The 18,606-nt window shown below is 49.5% G+C and overlaps 1 protein-coding gene across 1 annotated transcript in view; it reads right to left on the bottom strand.

Moving 5' to 3' along the window:
• The window catches only part of SCUBE2 (signal peptide, CUB domain and EGF like domain containing 2), a 75,523-nt gene extending 61,200 nt beyond the window's left edge, over positions 1–14,323 (bottom strand). The window contains exons 1-3 of the mRNA XM_056523106.1: positions 14,089–14,323; positions 3,789–3,911; positions 2,341–2,466 (exon numbers count right to left, since the gene is read on the bottom strand). Coding sequence (XP_056379081.1) covers positions 2,341–2,466; positions 3,789–3,911; positions 14,089–14,164 — 325 coding nt within the window. The 5' untranslated portion in view covers positions 14,165–14,323. The remainder of the gene's footprint in view (positions 1–2,340; positions 2,467–3,788; positions 3,912–14,088) is intronic.
• Between the last annotated feature and the right edge of the window lie 4,283 nt (positions 14,324–18,606).

Genomic DNA, 18,606 nt, shown 5'->3' with positions numbered 1-18,606 from the left:
ACAGGATAGTCCGGATGGTGGATAAGCAGCCCCAAACAAGTTCCAAAGATATTCAAGCTGTGTGGCAGGCTCATGGAGCATCAGTGTCAGCGCGAACTATTCATCAACATTTAAATTAAATTAAATGCTATGGAGGAGACCCAGGAGGACCCCACTATGGAGGGAGACCCAGGAGGACCCCACTATGGAGGAGACCCAGGAGGACCCCCGCTATGGAGGAGACCCAGGAGGACCCCCGCTATGGAGGAGACCCAGGAGGACCCCCGCTATGGAGGAGACCCAGGAGGACCCCCGCTATGGAGGAGACCCAGGAGGACCCCACTATGGAGGAGACCCAGGAGGACCCCACTATGGAGGAGACCCAGGAGGACCCCACTGCTGACACAGAGACATAAAAAACCAAGACTACTGTCAGGATTCGGCAGGCTGGAGGTGGATCCTCTGTGCCAGAGAGGGATTGGCGTGGACCGTGTCGGTGGACCGGTTCTAAGTTGCTACTGGTTTTCACCAGAGCCCGCCGCAAAGCGGGATGGTCTTGCAGCGGCGGTAGCAACCAGGTCGTATCCACCGGCAACGGCTCAACCTGTCTGACTGCTGAGATAAGCGCGGTACAAGGGAGTAGACAAGAGCAAGGTCAGACGTAGCAGAAGGTCAGGGCAGGCAGCAAGGATCGTGGTCAGGGGCAACGGCAAGAGGTCTGGAACACTGGCTAGGGATACACAAGGAAACGCTTTCACTGGCACGATGGCAACAAGATCCGGCAAGGAAGTGCAGGGGAAGTGAGGTAATACAGGGAAGTGCACAGGTGAACACACTAATAAAAACCATGCGCCAATCAGTGGCGCACCGGCCCTTTAAATCTCAAAGAACCGGCGCGCGCGCCCTAGGGAGCGGGGCCGTGCGCACCGGGACAGCACAGACGGGGAGCGAGTCTGGTAAGCGGGTCGGATCGCGAATCGCATCCCGGCTAGGGACATTATCGCAGCGCACCCGGTCAGCGGGTCTGACCGGGGCGCTGCGAACAGGAGAACGCTGTGAGCGCTCCGGGGAGGAGCGGGGACCCGGAGCGCTCGGCGTAACAACTACATTTTGCCAAAATGAACTTGAGTAACCAAAATCCTTCTGGGAAAACGTCTTGTGGACAAAAAAGACCCATTTTATAAGGTGCTTGATATCCCAGACCTTACAGGCCTGGTTACTGACTGCTCAGAGGCAGATTCATAGTGTAGGGTCCATTCCAATGAGGTCACCTTATCGTTGTGGGATGGTACACACTATTTGGCCAAATGGTAAGCTAAGCACCTCAATTTTTCATGTAGCATTTCCTATTTCATATATATCTTTGTGCTAGCAGTGTGCTACTGTATCCTCCTGCTTGTGTATATTTAGCCTAACAGCGTGTACCTGTATGCTGGGTCCATGCAAAAGTTGTGTGTAATTATCTGTATGTGCTGGCCAACTTATCCTTTTCATATATATATGTAGTATAAATGTAGTATATATATATATATATATATATATATGAATAAATAAATATATATATATATATATATATATATATATATAGACATTTTTATATCTATTTCAATACAATTTATATGTATTTGAAGCACGGTCTCTTCTCTTAGTTACTTTCATCATGTACCAGTAACACTGGTGATGTCCTTGAGGTTTGGATATATTTTGTATATATAGTATAGCTTTTTAATGACACCCAGGGTATAGGTGAATATCCAATTTTGCCTCAGATATAATATAATTATGAGATGCACTACAATTTGATGCAGCACTTACATCTCGTTTTGAGCAGTCGGCATCCGGATACAATGGGAGAATTTCAAAGCCGTCACTGCTGGATCCGCGCCGTACTTATTCGTTTCAATGAGCCAATGAGTCTGCTTTTGGAACGTATCAGGGTTTTTTTTTTTGTTTTTTTTTGCCCGGACTGAAAAGCGGACGACGGTTTTCAGTCCAGTTCAAATACCGGATATGGTTGGAAAATAAGCCGGGCGGGGGAACTAGCCGACTCTGGTTGCCTCATTGAAATGAATGGGGTACGGCATGGATCGGGCAGGGGCGATTTTGCAACTCTCCAGCCGTATCCCGCTGCACAAAAGGAGATGTGAACGCACCTTTATCTCAATACCATGGGGGAGATTTATCAAAACCTGTGGAGAGGAAACGTTGCCCAGTTGCCCATAGCAACCAATCAGATCGCTTCTTTAATTTTGCAGAGGCCTTGTAAAAATATAAGAAGGGATCTGACTAGGCAACTTTTCCTCTGCATAGGATTTTTGATAAATCTCCCCCTATATGTGTAAATCTAAAGAAAATCCTTACCCAGGCAGTTATGCCCATCGTTCGTCAACTCAAAACCATCGTAGCAAGTGCAGCGGTAGTTCCCCGGGATGTTGGTGCACTCGTGGACGCAGTCTCCATTGTACTCATTGTCGCATTCATCAACGTCTGTAGGATAAAGACACAAGTGATTATGATGGATGCTCGGCTCTCCAGAAAAGGGCCTTCACAGCTCAGTGACACAAGTGAAAACACTCGCCGGCCCTTTAAGAGCCGGATTGTCTTGCAAATGGAGTGTTTTTGTTGCGGCTTCTCACCCATCTGAAGTGGCTGCCGGGTGACGGAGCGGCTGATTGATGAGGTGACCCGGCCCTGCCCCAAAAGGGTTAAACCCACAAGTGTCTCTCCCCGTGGTGTCCCTTAAGTCCCCCCTTAAGTCTCTTACATGGTTATTATTTGCGCCGTGCACGTGATTAATGAAAGGGAACAAAAAAGAAGTGCACCCTGGCCTTTTAAATACAGAACAATCGTTCCATAAGAGTAGGAATAAATAAATAAATAAAAGAATTATATATATATATATATATATATATATATATATATATATATAAACAGGCAGAATCTGAAATAAACAAGGTAAAATTAAAGATTCTGAAATTTCATACGCATTTGCAGATCTTAATTAATTAAATTATTTATTGTCAGAAAATTGGTAAATCTGCAGGAAAATATCTACTTGGAGAAAATTGGCCAAACCAGTGATTTCCAAACTGTGGACCTCCAGAATGTTGCAAAACTACAACTCCCAGCATGCCCGGACAGCCGTTGGCTGTCCGGGCATGCTGGGAGTTGTAGTTTTGCAATAGCTGGAGGCACCCTGGAATGGAAACACAATCCTACGTTCTCAATGAGATAAGTTTCCGCCATAAGAATCTTTCTTTCCTCTCCCTATTAAGAGTATATGCATGCTCAACCAGGGGGAGCGTTCACATATATGGAGGAGGCAGTCAGGAGAGCCAATTCCAAGTGTATAATCCGCTTAAGTGCTCATTCACACTAAAGAAAAGCAAGTCCCTGTGGAATGCCTGCGTTATCACCCTACGGAAAAGCAATCCGGGCGGAATTTCGCATTAAAATTCTGCCCCGCATTGCTTTTCTATTGATCTCAATAGGTTTTGTGGTACTCATGGCTGTGACAGCATTTTTTTTACATGGCCGCAAGTAAGCGCCGCTCCCGTATCACAGTAGAATTTCTGAACGTAAAAATGTTTCCGTGCACACGTGCGCATGACAGAATTTCTGCGGCAGAAAATTCCGCAGGAAGAATAAACCTGTTCGGTCTTTCAGCGGTACCCTTCGGAATGCACTGGCGGCTATGTAGACAGCACATTTCCGGGTGGATATTCTGCAGTGTGAATAAGCCCTTACTGTCTCATTGCTAGGTGTTGCAGTACAGATTTAGGCCTTATCCTAGATGATGGCGCCCTCACCTTCGCACGCTGTTCCTTCTCCTTTATATCCCGTTTTACACACACACTTGTATGATGTGGGGGTGTCCTGGCATATGGCGTCGATGTGGCAGTCGTCTGTACCTATGGCGCACTCATCAACACCTGTGTACAGAGAGAAAAGGGGGAGAGACATTATCTTACCTGCTCTATAAAGGGTTACTCCAGCACTTAAAAATGTATACTCCATTCACAAGATAGGGGATAAACGTCTGAATGCGGGGGGTTACATTTCTGTGTCTCCCAATGTAGCGCCCCGACTCTCCTCGTGGTATGTAGCGATGGGTTGGCGCACGTTCATGAGAGTCTATGAGAGCGCCGGAGACATCAAACGCTGTACTCCGGTATCTCTGGCGCTCCCACAGATAATACACAGAGCGCACGGTGACTCTTCATACAGTGGGAACAGTCAAGCATCACTTTGGGGGGTCCCAGAGGTCGGACACTGAGGAAAGGGGATAAGTGTTATAGTCAATAAGCGCGGTGGGTACGCCATGGTATACGGCAGAACATCTATTTGCCGGATACATGGTGCATATCAGCGACATACCCTCAAAACAAGGTGTGAACTGGGACCAAACCAGATAAAATCACGCCAATGCCAGCTGTGAGAAGAGTCGCTATGGCAACCAATCAGATTATGTTTCTGGTTAGAAAATGAAAGCAGAGATTTGATTGGACCTCAGGGTCCGGGCCCCGGTGGGTTCATAGGGAGCAGACATGGAGACCTGAAGAATTATGTGAGGTCATTTACATTAATCACTTATAATTAATGATAATGCGTCGTCCATAGCAATCGATCAACCTCCAGCTTCCATTACAGCTCAGAAAATAAAAGCAGCCATGTGAGTGGTTCCTATGGACAGGGTGTGATGTGAGTGGTTCCTATGGACGACAGGGTGTGATGTGAGTGGTTCCTATGGACAGGGTGTGATGTGAGTGGTTCCTATGGACAGGGTGTGATGTGAGTGGTTCCTATGGACAGGGTGTGATGTGAGTGGTTCCTATGGACAGGGTGTGATGTGAGTGGTTGCTATGGACAGGGTGTGATGTGAGTGGTTGCTATGGACAGGGTGTGATGTGAGTGGTTCCTATGGACAGGGTGCGATGTGAGTGGTTGCTATGGACAGGGTGTGATGTGAGTGGTTGTTATGGACAGGGTGTGATGTGAGTGGTTGCTATGGACAGGGTGTGATGTGAGTGGTTCCTATGGACGACAGGGTGTGATGTGAGTGGTTCCTATGGACGACAGGGTGTGATGTGAGTGGTTCCTATGGACGACAGGGTGTGATGTGAGTGGTTGCTATGGACAGGGTGTGATGTGAGTGGTTCCTATGGACGACAGGGTGTGATGTGAGTGGTTGCTATGGACAGGGTGTGATGTGAGTGGTTCCTATGGACAGGGTGTGATGTGAGTGGTTGCTATGGACAGGGTGTGATGTGAGTGGTTGCTATGGACAGGGTGTGATGTGAGTGGTTGCTATGGACAGGGTGTGATGTGAGTGGTTCCTATGGACAGGGTGCGATGTGAGTGGTTGCTATGGACAGGGTGTGATGTGAGTGGTTGCTATGGACAGGGTGTGATGTGAGTGGTTGCTATGGACAGGGTGTGATGTGAGTGGTTCCTATGGACGACAGGGTGTGATGTGAGTGGTTCCTATGGACGACAGGGTGTGATGTGAGTGGTTCCTATGGACGACAGGGTGTGATGTGAGTGGTTGCTATGGACAGGGTGTGATGTGAGTGGTTGCTATGGACAGGGTGTGATGTGAGTGGTTGCTATGAACAGGGTGTGATGTGAGTGGTTGCTATGAACAGGGTGTGATGTGAGTGGTTGCTATGGACAGGGTGTGATGTGAGTGGTTGCTATGGACAGGGTGTGATGTGAGTGGTTGCTATGGACAGGGTGTGATGTGAGTGGTTGCTATGAACAGGGTGTGATGTGAGTGGTTGCTATGAACAGGGTGTGATGTGAGTGGTTGCTATGGACAGGGTGTGATGTGAGTGGTTCCTATGGACAGGGTGTGACATGAGTGTTTGCTATGGACAGGGTGTGACGTGAGTGTTTGCTATGGACAGGGTGTGATGTGAGTGGTTGCTATGGACAGGGTGTGATGTGAGTGGTTGCTATGGACAGGGTGTGATGTGAGTGTTTGCTATGGACAGGGTGTGATGTGAGTGTTTGCTATGGACAGGGTGTGATGTGAGTGTTTGCTATGGACAGGGTGTGATGTGAGTGGTTGCTATGGACAGGGTGTGATGTGAGTGGTTGCTATGGACAGGGTGTGATGTGAGTGGTTCCTATGGACGACAGGGTGTGATGTGAGTGGTTGCTATGGACAGGGTGTGATGTGAGTGGTTGCTATGGACAGGGTGTGATGTGAGTGGTTACTATGGACAGTGTGATGTGAGTGGTTGCTATGGACAGGGTGTGATGTGAGTGGTTGCTATGGACAGGGTGTGATGTGAGTGGTTGCTATGGACAGGGTGTGATGTGAGTGGTTGCTATGGACAGGGTGTGATGTGAGTGGTTGCTATGAACAGGGTGTGATGTGAGTGGTTGCTATGAACAGGGTGTGATGTGAGTGGTTGCTATGGACAGGGTGTGATGTGAGTGGTTCCTATGGACAGGGTGTGACGTGAGTGTTTGCTATGGACAGGGTGTGACATGAGTGTTTGCTATGGACAGGGTGTGATGTGAGTGGTTGCTATGGACAGGGTGTGATGTGAGTGGTTGCTATGGACAGGGTGTGATGTGAGTGTTTGCTATGGACAGGGTGTGATGTGAGTGTTTGCTATGGACAGGGTGTGATGTGAGTGTTTGCTATGGACAGGGTGTGATGTGAGTGGTTGCTATGGACAGGGTGTGATGTGAGTGGTTGCTATGGACAGGGTGTGATGTGAGTGGTTCCTATGGACGACAGGGTGTGATGTGAGTGGTTGCTATGGACAGGGTGTGATGTGAGTGGTTGCTATGGACAGGGTGTGATGTGAGTGGTTACTATGGACAGTGTGATGTGAGTGGTTGCTATGGACAGGGTGTGATGTGAGTGGTTGCTATGAACAGGGTGTGATGTGAGTGGTTGCTATGAACAGGGTGTGATGTGAGTGGTTGCTGTGGACAGGGTGTGATGTGAGTGGTTGCTGTGGACAGGGTGTGATGTGAGTGGTTGCTATGGACAGGGTGTGATGTGAGTGGTTCCTATGGACAGGGTGTGATGTGAGTGTTTGCTATGGACAGGGTGTGATGTGAGTGTTTGCTATGGACAGGGTGTGATGTGAGTGGTTGCTATGGACAGGGTGTGATGTGAGTGGTTGCTATGAACAGGGTGTGATGTGAGTGGTTGCTATGGACAGGGTGTGATGTGAGTGTTTGCTATGGACAGGGTGTGATGTGAGTGGTTGCTATGGACAGGGTGTGATGTGAGTGGTTGCTGTGGACAGGGTGTGATGTGAGTGGTTGCTATGGACAGGGTGTGATGTGAGTGGTTCCTATGGACAGGGTGTGATGTGAGTGTTTGCTATGGACAGGGTGTGATGTGAGTGTTTGCTATGGACAGGGTGTGATGTGAGTGGTTGCTATGGACAGGGTGTGATGTGAGTGGTTGCTATGGACAGGGTGTGATGTGAGTGTTTGCTATGGACAGGGTGTGATGTGAGTGTTTGCTATGGACAGGGTGTGATGTGAGTGTTTGCTATGGACAGGGTGTGATGTGAGTGGTTGCTATGGACAGGGTGTGATGTGAGTGTTTGCTATGGACAGGGTGTGATGTGAGTGTTTGCTATGGACAGGGTGTGATGTGAGTGTTTGCTATGGACAGGGTGTGATGTGAGTGTTTGCTATGGACAGGGTGTGATGTGAGTGGTTCCTGTGGACAGGGTGTGATGTGAGTGGTTGCTATGGACAGTGTGATGTGAGTGGTTCCTATGGACAGGGTGTGCTGTGAGTGGTTGCTATGGACAGGGTGTGATGTGAGTGGTTGCTATGGACAGGGTGTGATGTGAGTGGTTCCTATGGACAGGGTGTGATGTGAGTGGTTGCTATGGACAGTGTGATGTGAGTGGTTCCTATGGACAGGGTGTGCTGTGAGTGGTTGCTATGGACAGGGTGTGATGTGAGTGGTTGCTATGGACAGGGTGTGATGTGAGTGTTTGCTATGGACAGGGTGTGATGTGAGTGTTTGCTATGGACAGGGTGTGATGTGAGTGGTTGCTATGGACAGGGTGTGATGTGAGTGGTTGCTATGGACAGGGTGTGATGTGAGTGGTTGCTATGGACAGGGTGTGACGTGAGTGGCTGCTATGGACAGGGTGTGACGTGAGTGGTTGCTATGGACAGGGTGTGATGTGAGTGGTTGCTATGGACAGGGTGTGATGTGAGTGTTTGCTATGGACAGGGTGTGATGTGAGTGTTTGCTATGGACAGGGTGTGATGTGAGTGGTTGCTATGGACAGGGTGTGATGTGAGTGTTTGCTATGGACAGGGTGTGATGTGAGTGTTTGCTATGGACAGGGTGTGATGTGAGTGTTTGCTATGGACAGGGTGTGATGTGAGTGTTTGCTATGGACAGGGTGTGATGTGAGTGGTTCCTATGGACAGGGTGTGATGTGAGTGGTTGCTATGGACAGTGTGATGTGAGTGGTTCCTATGGACAGGGTGTGCTGTGAGTGGTTACTATGGACAGGGTGTGATGTGAGTGGTTGCTATGGACAGGGTGTGATGTGAGTGGTTCCTATGGATAGGGTGTGATGTGAGTGGTTGCTATGGACAGTGTGATGTGAGTGGTTCCTATGGACAGGGTGTGCTGTGAGTGGTTGCTATGGACAGGGTGTGATGTGAGTGGTTGCTATGGACAGGGTGTGATGTGAGTGTTTGCTATGGACAGGGTGTGATGTGAGTGGTTCCTATGGACAGGGTGTGATGTGAGTGGTTGCTATGGACAGTGTGATGTGAGTGGTTCCTATGGACAGGGTGTGCTGTGAGTGTTTGCTATTGACAGGGTGTGATGTGAGTGTTTGCTATGGACAGGGTGTGATGTGAGTGGTTGCTATGGACAGGGTGTGATGTGAGTGGTTGCTATGGACAGGGTGTGATGTGAGTGGTTGCTATGGACAGGGTGTGACGTGAGTGGCTGCTATGGACAGGGTGTGATGTGAGTGGTTGCTATGAACAGGGTGTGACGTGAGTGGTTGCTATGGACAGGGTGTGATGTGAGTGGTTGCTATGGACAGGGTGTGATGTGAGTGTTTGCTATGGACAGGGTGTGATGTGAGTGTTTGCTATGGACAGGGTGTGATGTGAGTGGTTGCTATGGACAGGGTGTGATGTGAGTGTTTGCTATGGACAGGGTGTGATGTGAGTGTTTGCTATGGACAGGGTGTGATGTGAGTGGTTCCTATGGACAGGGTGTGATGTGAGTGGTTGCTATGGACAGTGTGATGTGAGTGGTTCCTATGGACAGGGTGTGCTGTGAGTGGTTGCTATGGACAGGGTGTGATGTGAGTGGTTGCTATGGACAGGGTGTGATGTGAGTGGTTCCTATGGACAGGGTGTGATGTGAGTGGTTGCTATGGACAGTGTGATGTGAGTGGTTCCTATGGACAGGGTGTGCTGTGAGTGGTTGCTATGGACAGGGTGTGATGTGAGTGGTTGCTATGGACAGGGTGTGACGTGAGTGGCTGCTATGGACAGGGTGTGATGTGAGTGGTTGCTATGGACAGGGTGTGACGTGAGTGGTTGCTATGGACAGGGTGTGACGTGAGTGGTTGCTATGGACAGGGTGTGAAGTGAGTGGTTGCTATGGACAGTGTGTGATGTGAGTGGTTGCTATGGACAGGGTGTGACGTGAGTGGTTGCTATGGACAGGGTGTGATGTGAGTGGTTGCTATGGACAGGGTGTGAAGTGAGTGGTTGCTATGGACAGTGTGTGATGTGAGTGGTTGCTATGGACAGTGTGGCGGAATATAAAAGCAGCGATATGATTGGTTGCTATGGACAGGGTGTGATGTGACTGGTTGCTATGGACAGTGCGTGATGTGAGTGGTTGCTATGGACAGGGTGTGAAGTGAGTGGTTGCTATGGACAGTGTGTGATGTGAGTGGTTGCTATGGACAGGGTGTGATGTGAGTGGTTGCTATGGACAGGGTGTGAAGTGAGTGGTTGCTATGGACAGTGTGTGATGTGAGTGGTTGCTATGGACAGTGTGGCGGAATATAAAAGCAGCGATATGATTGGTTGCTATGGACAGGGTGTGATATGACAGGTTACTATGGACAGTCAAGCGGAATATAAAAGCAGCGATATGATTGGTTACTATGGAAAATGTGGCGGAATATAAAATCAGTGATTTTCATGCGTTGATAGAAAACGAACATGGCAGCGACGTCACCTAACTCACTCCAGACTGCAGACCTCCAGCTGTTGCAAAACTACAACTCCCAGCATGGCCGGACAGCCAACGGCTGTCCGGGCATGCTGGGAATTGTAGTTTTGCAACAGCTGGAGGTCCCCAGTTTGGAAACCACTGTCCTGAACACTTGCTCATGTCATGGCGGAATTCCTCCGCGCTCGCTGTGAGGTGATGTTCGGCCTCTGGTTTCTGTCAGTCTTTGGCTCGTTTCCTTCATGACTGATGATCCCCCCCCCCCCCACCTCTCCACCATTTCTTCTTATTTGGCAAAAGAGAGAAGTTTTTAAGGGTCACCAAGTCAGCAAAATTCTTTATAGTCGCCAGTTTTATAAATTCAGTGCGACTGAAATGATCCAAAATTTACAGAAAAAGTGATAAAAGCCCCCCCAGTATCCCAACCCTCCCCCCCCCCACCCTAATTAGGTATAAACCCATAAAAAGGTAGGAAATTCCCCATATTAGATAGAAGCCCCTAGTAGGTAAGTAAGAAATCCCTTCTATTAGGTAGTAGACGCCCCCCAGTAGGTAAGTAAGGAATCCCTTCTATTAGGTGGAAGCCCCCAGTAGGTAGGTAGGGTATCCCCCCTATTTGGTAGAAGCTCCCAGTAGGAAGGTAGGTAGGGAATCCCATCTATTAGGTAGAAGCCGCCAGTAGTTAGGTAGAGAATCCCCCCTATTAGGCAAAAGCACCAGTAGGTTTGTAAGTAGGGAATCGACCTATAAGGCAGAAGCCACCAGTAGGTAGGTAGGGAAACCGCCCTATTAGGTAAAAGCTTCCAGTAGGTAGGTAGGGAATCCACTTATTAGATAGAAGCCTCCAGTAGGTAGGAAGGTAATCCCCCCTATTAGGTAGAAGCCCCAGAAGGTAGGGAATCCCACCTATTAGGTAGAAACTTTCAGTAGGTAGGCGGATAGGGAATCCCCCTTATTAGGTAGAGACTTTAAGTAGGTAGGTAGATAAGGAATCCTCCCTTTTAGGTAGAAACTTTCAGTAGGTAGGTAGGTAATCCCCCTATTAGGTAGAAGCCCCAGTAGGTAGGGAATCCCCCCTTAAACGTGGTGTTCCAGCTCCACCTATGGCTGGGGTCGCTCTGTGGGTAGCTACACAGGATCATCTTGCTGGGACACATAGTTCTTCCTCCCAGATATAGCTATCCCCATCCTGAATCCCATAAATGAAGCGTCTGCCGCCCGAGGACGAGGCTGGAAAAGTTCAACTTGGCAAAAACCTTTCCCTATAAGAGACGGATTAGCTGTTTGGACGTCGCGTATCAGGTCGCGGTGCGAGGAATACTGGGCGCATTGTGAGCATTACCGGGGAAAAGCTGCACGTCGTCATATGGAGACGGAAAAAAGATTGACTCAGTCATAATCACATGGTCTGACCCCCTCATTCACCCCAAAATCTGCATAACCACATGTGTGACCCCCCAAATTATTATACAGTCCCTGCCGAACCCTCCAAAAATCTGTAGACTCTTCTCTTACATCAGTCCAATGTTAAACGGTGCTTTATACTCCAAATACAACCAAAGCTGCGCTTACTATTCTTACTATTCCGGAACCGCTGTGTGCTGGGAATTGTTGCTGTTTTGTACTCACTATTCTGCTGTTACATCACGTCTTATCCTCCAGAGCTGCAATCAGTATTCTGCTGTTACATCATGTCTTATCCTCCAGAGCTGCACTCACTATTCTGCTGTTACATCATGTCTTATCCTCCAGAGCTGCACTCAGTATTCTGCTGTTACATCATGTCTTATCCTCCAGAGCTGCACTCACTATTCTGCTGTTACATCATATCTTATCCTCCAGAGCTGCACTCACTATTCTGCTGTTACATCATGTCTTATCCTCTAGAGCTGCATTCACTATTCTGCTGTTACATCACGTCTTATCCTCCAGAGCTGCACTCACTATTCTGCTGTTACATCATGTCTTATCCTCTAGAGCTGCACTCACTATTCTGCTGTTACATCACGTCTTATCCTCCAGAGCTGCACTCACTATTCTGCTGTTACATCATATCTTATCCTCCAGAGCTGCACTCACTATTCTGCTGTTACATCATGTCTTATCCTCTAGAGCTGCACTCACTATTCTGCTGTTACATCATGTCTTATCCTCTAGAGCTGCACTCACTATTCTGCTGTTACATCATGTCTTATCCTCTAGAGCTGCACTCACTATTCTGCTGTTACATCATATCTTATCCTCCAGAGCTGCACTCACTATTCTGCTGTTACATCATGTCTTATCCTCTAGAGCTGCACTCACTATTCTGCTGTTACATCACGTCTTATCCTCCAGAGCTGCACTCACTATTCTGCTGTTACATCATGTCTTATCCTCCAGAGCTGAACTCACTATTCTGCTGTTACATCATGTCTTATCCTCTAGAGCTGCACTCACTATTCTGCTGTTACATCATATCTTATCCTCCAGAGCTGCACTCACTATTCTGCTGTTACATCATGTCTTATCCTCCAGAGCTGCACTCACTATTCTGCTGTTACATCATGTCTTATCCTCTAGAGCTGCACTCACTATTCTGCTGTTACATCATATCTTATCCTCCAGAGCTGCACTCACTATTCTGCTGTTACATCATGTCTTATCCTCTAGAGCTGCACTCACTATTCTGCTGTTACATCACGTCTTATCCTCCAGAGCTGCACTCACTATTCTGCTGTTACATCATGTCTTATCCTCCAGAGCTGAACTCACTATTCTGCTGTTACATCATGTCTTATCCTCTAGAGCTGCACTCACTATTCTGCTGTTACATCATGTCTTATCCTCCAGAGCTGCACTCACTATTCTGCTGTTACATCATGTCTTATCCTCCAGAGCTGCACTCACTATTCTGCTGTTACATCATGTCTTATCCTCCAGAGCTGCACTCACTATTCTGCTGTTACATAATGTCTTATCCTCTAGAGCAGTGGTCTTCAACCTGCGGACCTCCAGATGTTGCAAAACTACAACTCGGCTGTCCGGGCATGCTGGGAGTTGTAGTTTTGCAACTTCTGGAGGTCCACAGGTTGAAGACCACTGCTCTGAAGCTCCAGACAGATTGACATCAGGGGAATAGAATAAACTAACACGGCAGGACACAGTCTATGTCAGCAGGACATGCTTGCTCTTGTAGTTCTACAGGCAGACCCCTATTGCACATAGGAAGCTATTCAGCAATCTAGGGGTTAATTTTCAACAAACAAACAATGCATCACAACATAGATGTGTCCTGCTGATACTTGTAGTTCTAAAAGTTACTTGCTAGTGCCGTGTTTCCCAACCAGAGTGCCTCCAGCTGTGGCAAAACTACAACTCCCAGGATGCATGATGGGAGTTGTAGTTTTGCAACAGCTGGAGGCACCCTGGTTGGGAAACAGTGTGCTAGTGATTGCTTGGTTCTCACATCCTGACCTGATCGTTCACACAGCTGAGGGTTTGGTACAATGTATCAGTCCGGAGTAATGTCTAGGCTGGATACATTCCATTCACAGAAAGCAAACAGAGATCTTACGAGAATCTGAGTAACAAAGTCAATTAGAAAGTTCCAGTGAAGATTTATTGACGTCCGGTGGAGGGGACACATACCAGGCAGGACAATGGGGGCACCCTATAACCTGTCGCCCACGTCACAGGGTCAATGTCACCGCATAAAAGTGACGTCAGCAAATACATTCCCTGCATTCCTGGGATTGATACGGTCGCTCCATCCACCTGGGGGTGCACAATGTGGGCGGCAGCTTAGATACAGGTATCATCGGTGCCCGATCACAGAGATACGGAATCTCACAATCTATAAAATCTACATAAGGAGAGAAGATCCTGGTGCCAGGAAGAGTTACAGGAGGAATACTCACCACTGTGTGCCCGGCCTGCGGGGTGCTGTGAGGTGCAGAAGGGGAGCAACAGAAACAAGATCTGAAGGGACCTCATAGTGACAGACAGGGGGCGCCCTCCAGCCCCCTAAGGCTCTGCTGCCCTGTATGTCTTCTCCTCCCTGACCCTCCCCTGAAGAACCTTCCTGCGGCTCCTCACCTGTCAGCCCTATAAATACCTCCCTGTCCTCCCCTCTGCACGGACCCCTCCTCCTGATCCTCCTCTAATAACTGCCCTCCCTGCACCTCCACATTCACTCTCCAGCCCCCTTATACACCCATATTACCCTACTGTTCCCCCATATAAATGGCTCCTCTTCTCCAGCCCCCCTTATAGACCCATCTTCTCCTCCTGTCCCACCCTACAGACCCTTCTTCTCCTGTCCCTCCTTAAAGACCCTTTTCTTACTGCTTATAGACCCCTCCTCTCCATCTGTCCCCCCCCCCTTTACAGACTCCTCCTGTTTACCTGTCCCCCCCTTATAGACCCCTCTTCTCCTCCTGTCCCCTCTTATAGTAGACCCCTCTTCTCCTCCTGCCCCCCCTTATAGACCCCTCTTCTCCTCCTTTCCCCCCCCTTATAGACCCCTCTTCTCCTCCTGTCCCCCCCTTATAGACCCCTCTTCTCCACCTGTCCCCCCTTTATAGACCCCTCTTCTCCTCCTGTCCCCTCTTATAGTAGACCCCTCTTCTCCACCTGTCCCCCCCCTTATAGACCCCTCTTCTCCACCTGTCCCCCTTTATAGACCCCTCTTCTCCCCGTCCTTCCTTATAGACCCCTCTTCTCCTCCTGTCCCCCCTTATAGACCCCTCTTCTCCTCCTGTCCTTCCTTATAGACCCCTCTTCTCCCCGTCCTTCCTTATAGACCCCTCTTCTCCTCCTGTCCCCCCTTATAGACCCCTCTTCTCCTCCTGTCCTTCCTTATAGACCCCTCTTCTCCTCCTGTCCCTCCTTATAGACCCCTCTTCTCCTCCTGTCCCCCCTTATAGACCCCTCTTCTCCACCTATCCCCCTTTATAGACCCCTCTTCTCCTCCTGTCCTTCCTTATAGACCCCTCTTCTCCACCTGTCCCCCCTTTATAGACCCCTCTTCTCCTCCTGTCCCCTCTTATAGTAGACCCCTCTTCTCCACCTGTCCCCCCCCCTTATAGACCCCTCTTCTCCACCTGTCCCCCTTTATAGACCCCTCTTCTCCTCCTGTCCTTCCTTATAGACCCCTCTTCTCCTCCTGTCCCCCCTTATAGACCCCTCTTCTCCTCCTGTCCCCCCTTATAGACCCCTCTTCTCCTCCTGCCCCCCCTTATAGAAACCTCTTCTCCTGTCCTCCCTTATAGACCCCTCTTCTCCACCTGTCCCCCCCTTTATAGACCCCTCTTCTCCACCTGTCCCCCCTTTATAGACCCCTCTTCTCCTCCTCTCCCCCCTTATAGACCCCTCTTCTCCTCCTCTCCCTCCTTATAGACCCCTCTTCTCCACCTGTCCCCCCTTTATAGACCCCTCTTCTCCTCCTGTCCCCCCTTATAGACCCCTCTTCTCCACCTGTCCCCCCCTTTATAGACCCCTCTTCTCCTCCTGTCCCCCCTTATAGACCCCTCTTCTCCACCTGCCCCCCCTTATAGACCCCTCTTCTCCACCTGCCCCCCCTTATAGACCCCTCTTCTCCACCTGTCCCCCCTTTATAGACCCCTCTTCTCCTCCTGTCCCCCCTTATAGACCCCTCTTTTCCACCTGTCCCCCCCTTTATAGACTCCTCTTCTCCACCTGTCCCCCCCTTTATAGACCCCTCTTCTCCACCTGTCCCCCCCTTTATAGACCCCTCTTCTCCTCCTGTCCCCCCCTTATAGACCCCTCTTCTCCTCCTGTCCCCCCTTATAGGCCCCTCTTCTCCTCCTGTCCCCCCTTATAGAATGCTCCTTTATCCACTAAGTGCCCCCTTTTCTCTGCCCAGTTCTTAGTGCCCCATGTCTCCTATGTGTTACCCCCTGTCCCTTTCTGCCTTGTCTTCTGGATGAGTATTGCCCCCTGGCTGTGTGTTGATACTTGTATCTTGATGCCCCCTGAATGTGTTGCCCCTTCTCTCTCTTGTTGCCCCTTCTCTCAGTCTTGTTGCCCCTTCTCTCAGTCTTGTTGCCCCTTCTCTCAGTCTTGTTGCCCCCTCTCTCAGTCTCGTTGCCCCTTCTCTCAGTCTTGTTGCCCCTTCTCTCTCTTGTTGCCCCCTCTCTCAGTCTCGTTGCCCCTTCTCTCAGTCTTGTTGCCCCTTCTCTCTCTTGTTGCCCCTTCTCTCTCTCTCGTTGCCCCTTCTCTCTCTCTCTTTGCCCCTTCTCTCAGTCTTGTTGCCCCGGTGTCTCCGTCCTGGCCGTGCTCCGGTGCAGTCTCCTCGTCTCTCCGTGGTGCTCGGTGATGATCTCCTCCTCCTCCTCCTCCTCCTCCTCCTCCCCCCGGGCTGTGTCTGCCCCTCCGGACCCTCCTCCCCCACCCCCAGCCCGGACCCGCACTGCCGCAGCCCGGGGGACTACAAGTCCTAGCAAGTTCTGGAGGAGATAGAGGGGAACGGGGCAGGATGGCACTTGTAGTCCCCCCACTGCTGCCCGGACCCCAACCCTCCTTAGTTTACCTGAACTTGACATGAAGGGGTTAACTGTGAGCCTCCCCCCTGTTCCTCTTCACACCCTCCTGTCACTGCCCGGGGGGCTGGGGGCTTGTGTATTCCCTGTCTGCTGGGCTGCAGGGGGTTAAAGAGCAGCACCTCAAGCTCTGCTACATCTAACAGAAAACGGATTTACAGCGACGACAGCGCCACAAATACGTAAAACTGTCTGATGGTGGCGTCTGCGGCGGCGACCACGAAACTGAGCATCGGAAACAGCGAGCAAAGTTATCATTAAGACAAAATATCAATTAAATTCTTCCGGAATACGCCGGCGTCTGCGGTGCCCAAACACGTAAAAGGCGAATGTTAGAGACGATTATCAGGATCCATCACCGTGAGGATCACATTGTTACCGGGATCGCCAGGCGCCAAATTTTACATTCTCAGAAAAAACTTTTAAAAATTGGCCTACGTGAGTTACATTGTGTAAATACGGGGTATTTTTATATAGCGCATTTTGCGCTCTCAGAGATGAGATCATTTACAGTACAAACCGTAAATCCAGAATCACTTTAGAGAAGTTTTAGATTTCCACATTTTTTGTTTGAAAAAGTTAAATTACATGAATAATAAATCCATTATGGCGACCGGCGCCAAGTGACAGGTTCACAGTTGAGTAGTGGGCGGGGCTTTTCCTCGCTTTGCAGCGGTTTGTAAATCCATCTTATTCCAGGGATAAATGAAAGTTATAAAAATCCTCGGGAGGAGACGGTGACCCCCAAAGACCCCTCCGAAAAACGGACTGCGCCAAAATCTAATACACAGATACTGGTGCAAAGCCACAGGGTCCCTCATATTACAGGTTCCCGGCCAATCATACCTCATATTACAGGTTCCCGGCCAATCATACCTCATATTACGGGTTCCCGGCCAATCATACCTCATATTACGGGTTCCCGATGCCTCATACCTCATATTACGGGTTCCCGGTGCCTCATACCTCATATTACGGGTTCCCGGTGCCTCATACCTCATATTACAGGTTCCCGGTGCCTCATACCTCATATTACAGGTTCCCGGTGCTTCTTACCTAATATTACAGGTTCCCGGTGCCTCATACCTCATATTACGGGTTCCCGTTGCCTCTTACCTCATATTACAGGTTCCCGGTGCCTCATACCTCATATTACAGGTTCCCGGTGCTTCTTACCTAATATTACAGGTTCCCGGTGCCTCATACCTCATATTACGGGTTCCCGGTGCCTCTTACCTCATATTACGGGTTCCCAGCGCCTCATACCTCATATAACAGGTTCCCGGCGCCTCTTACCTCATATTACAGGTTCCCGGTGCCTCATACCTCATATTACAGGTTCCCGGCCCCTCATACCTCATATTACAGGCTCCCGGCGCTTCTTACCTCATATTACAGGTTCCCGGTGCCTCATACCTCATATTACGGGTTCCCGGCCCCTCATATTACGGGTTCCCGGCGCCTCATACCTCATATTACGGGTTCCCGGCGCCTCATACCTCATATTGCAGGTTCCCGGTGCCTCATACCTCATATTGCAGGTTCCCGGTGCTTCTTACCTCATATTACGGGTTCCCGGTGCTTCTTACCTCATATTACGGGTTCCCGGTGCCTCATACCTCATATTACGGGTTCCCGGTGCCTCATACCTCATATTACAGGTTCCCGCTGCCTCTTACCTCATATTACAGGTTCCCGGCCCCTCATACCTCATATTACAGGCTCCTTGCGCCTCTTACCTCATATAACAGGTTCCCGGCGCTTCTTACCTCATATTACAGGCTCCCGGTGCTTCTTACCTCATATTACTGGTTCCCGGTGCCTCTCACCTCATATTACAGGTTCCCGACGCCTCATACCTCATATTACGGGTTC

This window comes from Hyla sarda, chromosome 6 (assembly GCF_029499605.1).
Source record: "Hyla sarda isolate aHylSar1 chromosome 6, aHylSar1.hap1, whole genome shotgun sequence".
Taxonomy (NCBI): Eukaryota; Metazoa; Chordata; class Amphibia; order Anura; family Hylidae; genus Hyla; species Hyla sarda.
The sequence above is the reverse complement of the archived record's forward strand: the minus strand, read 5'-3'. Positions and strand labels throughout refer to the sequence as shown.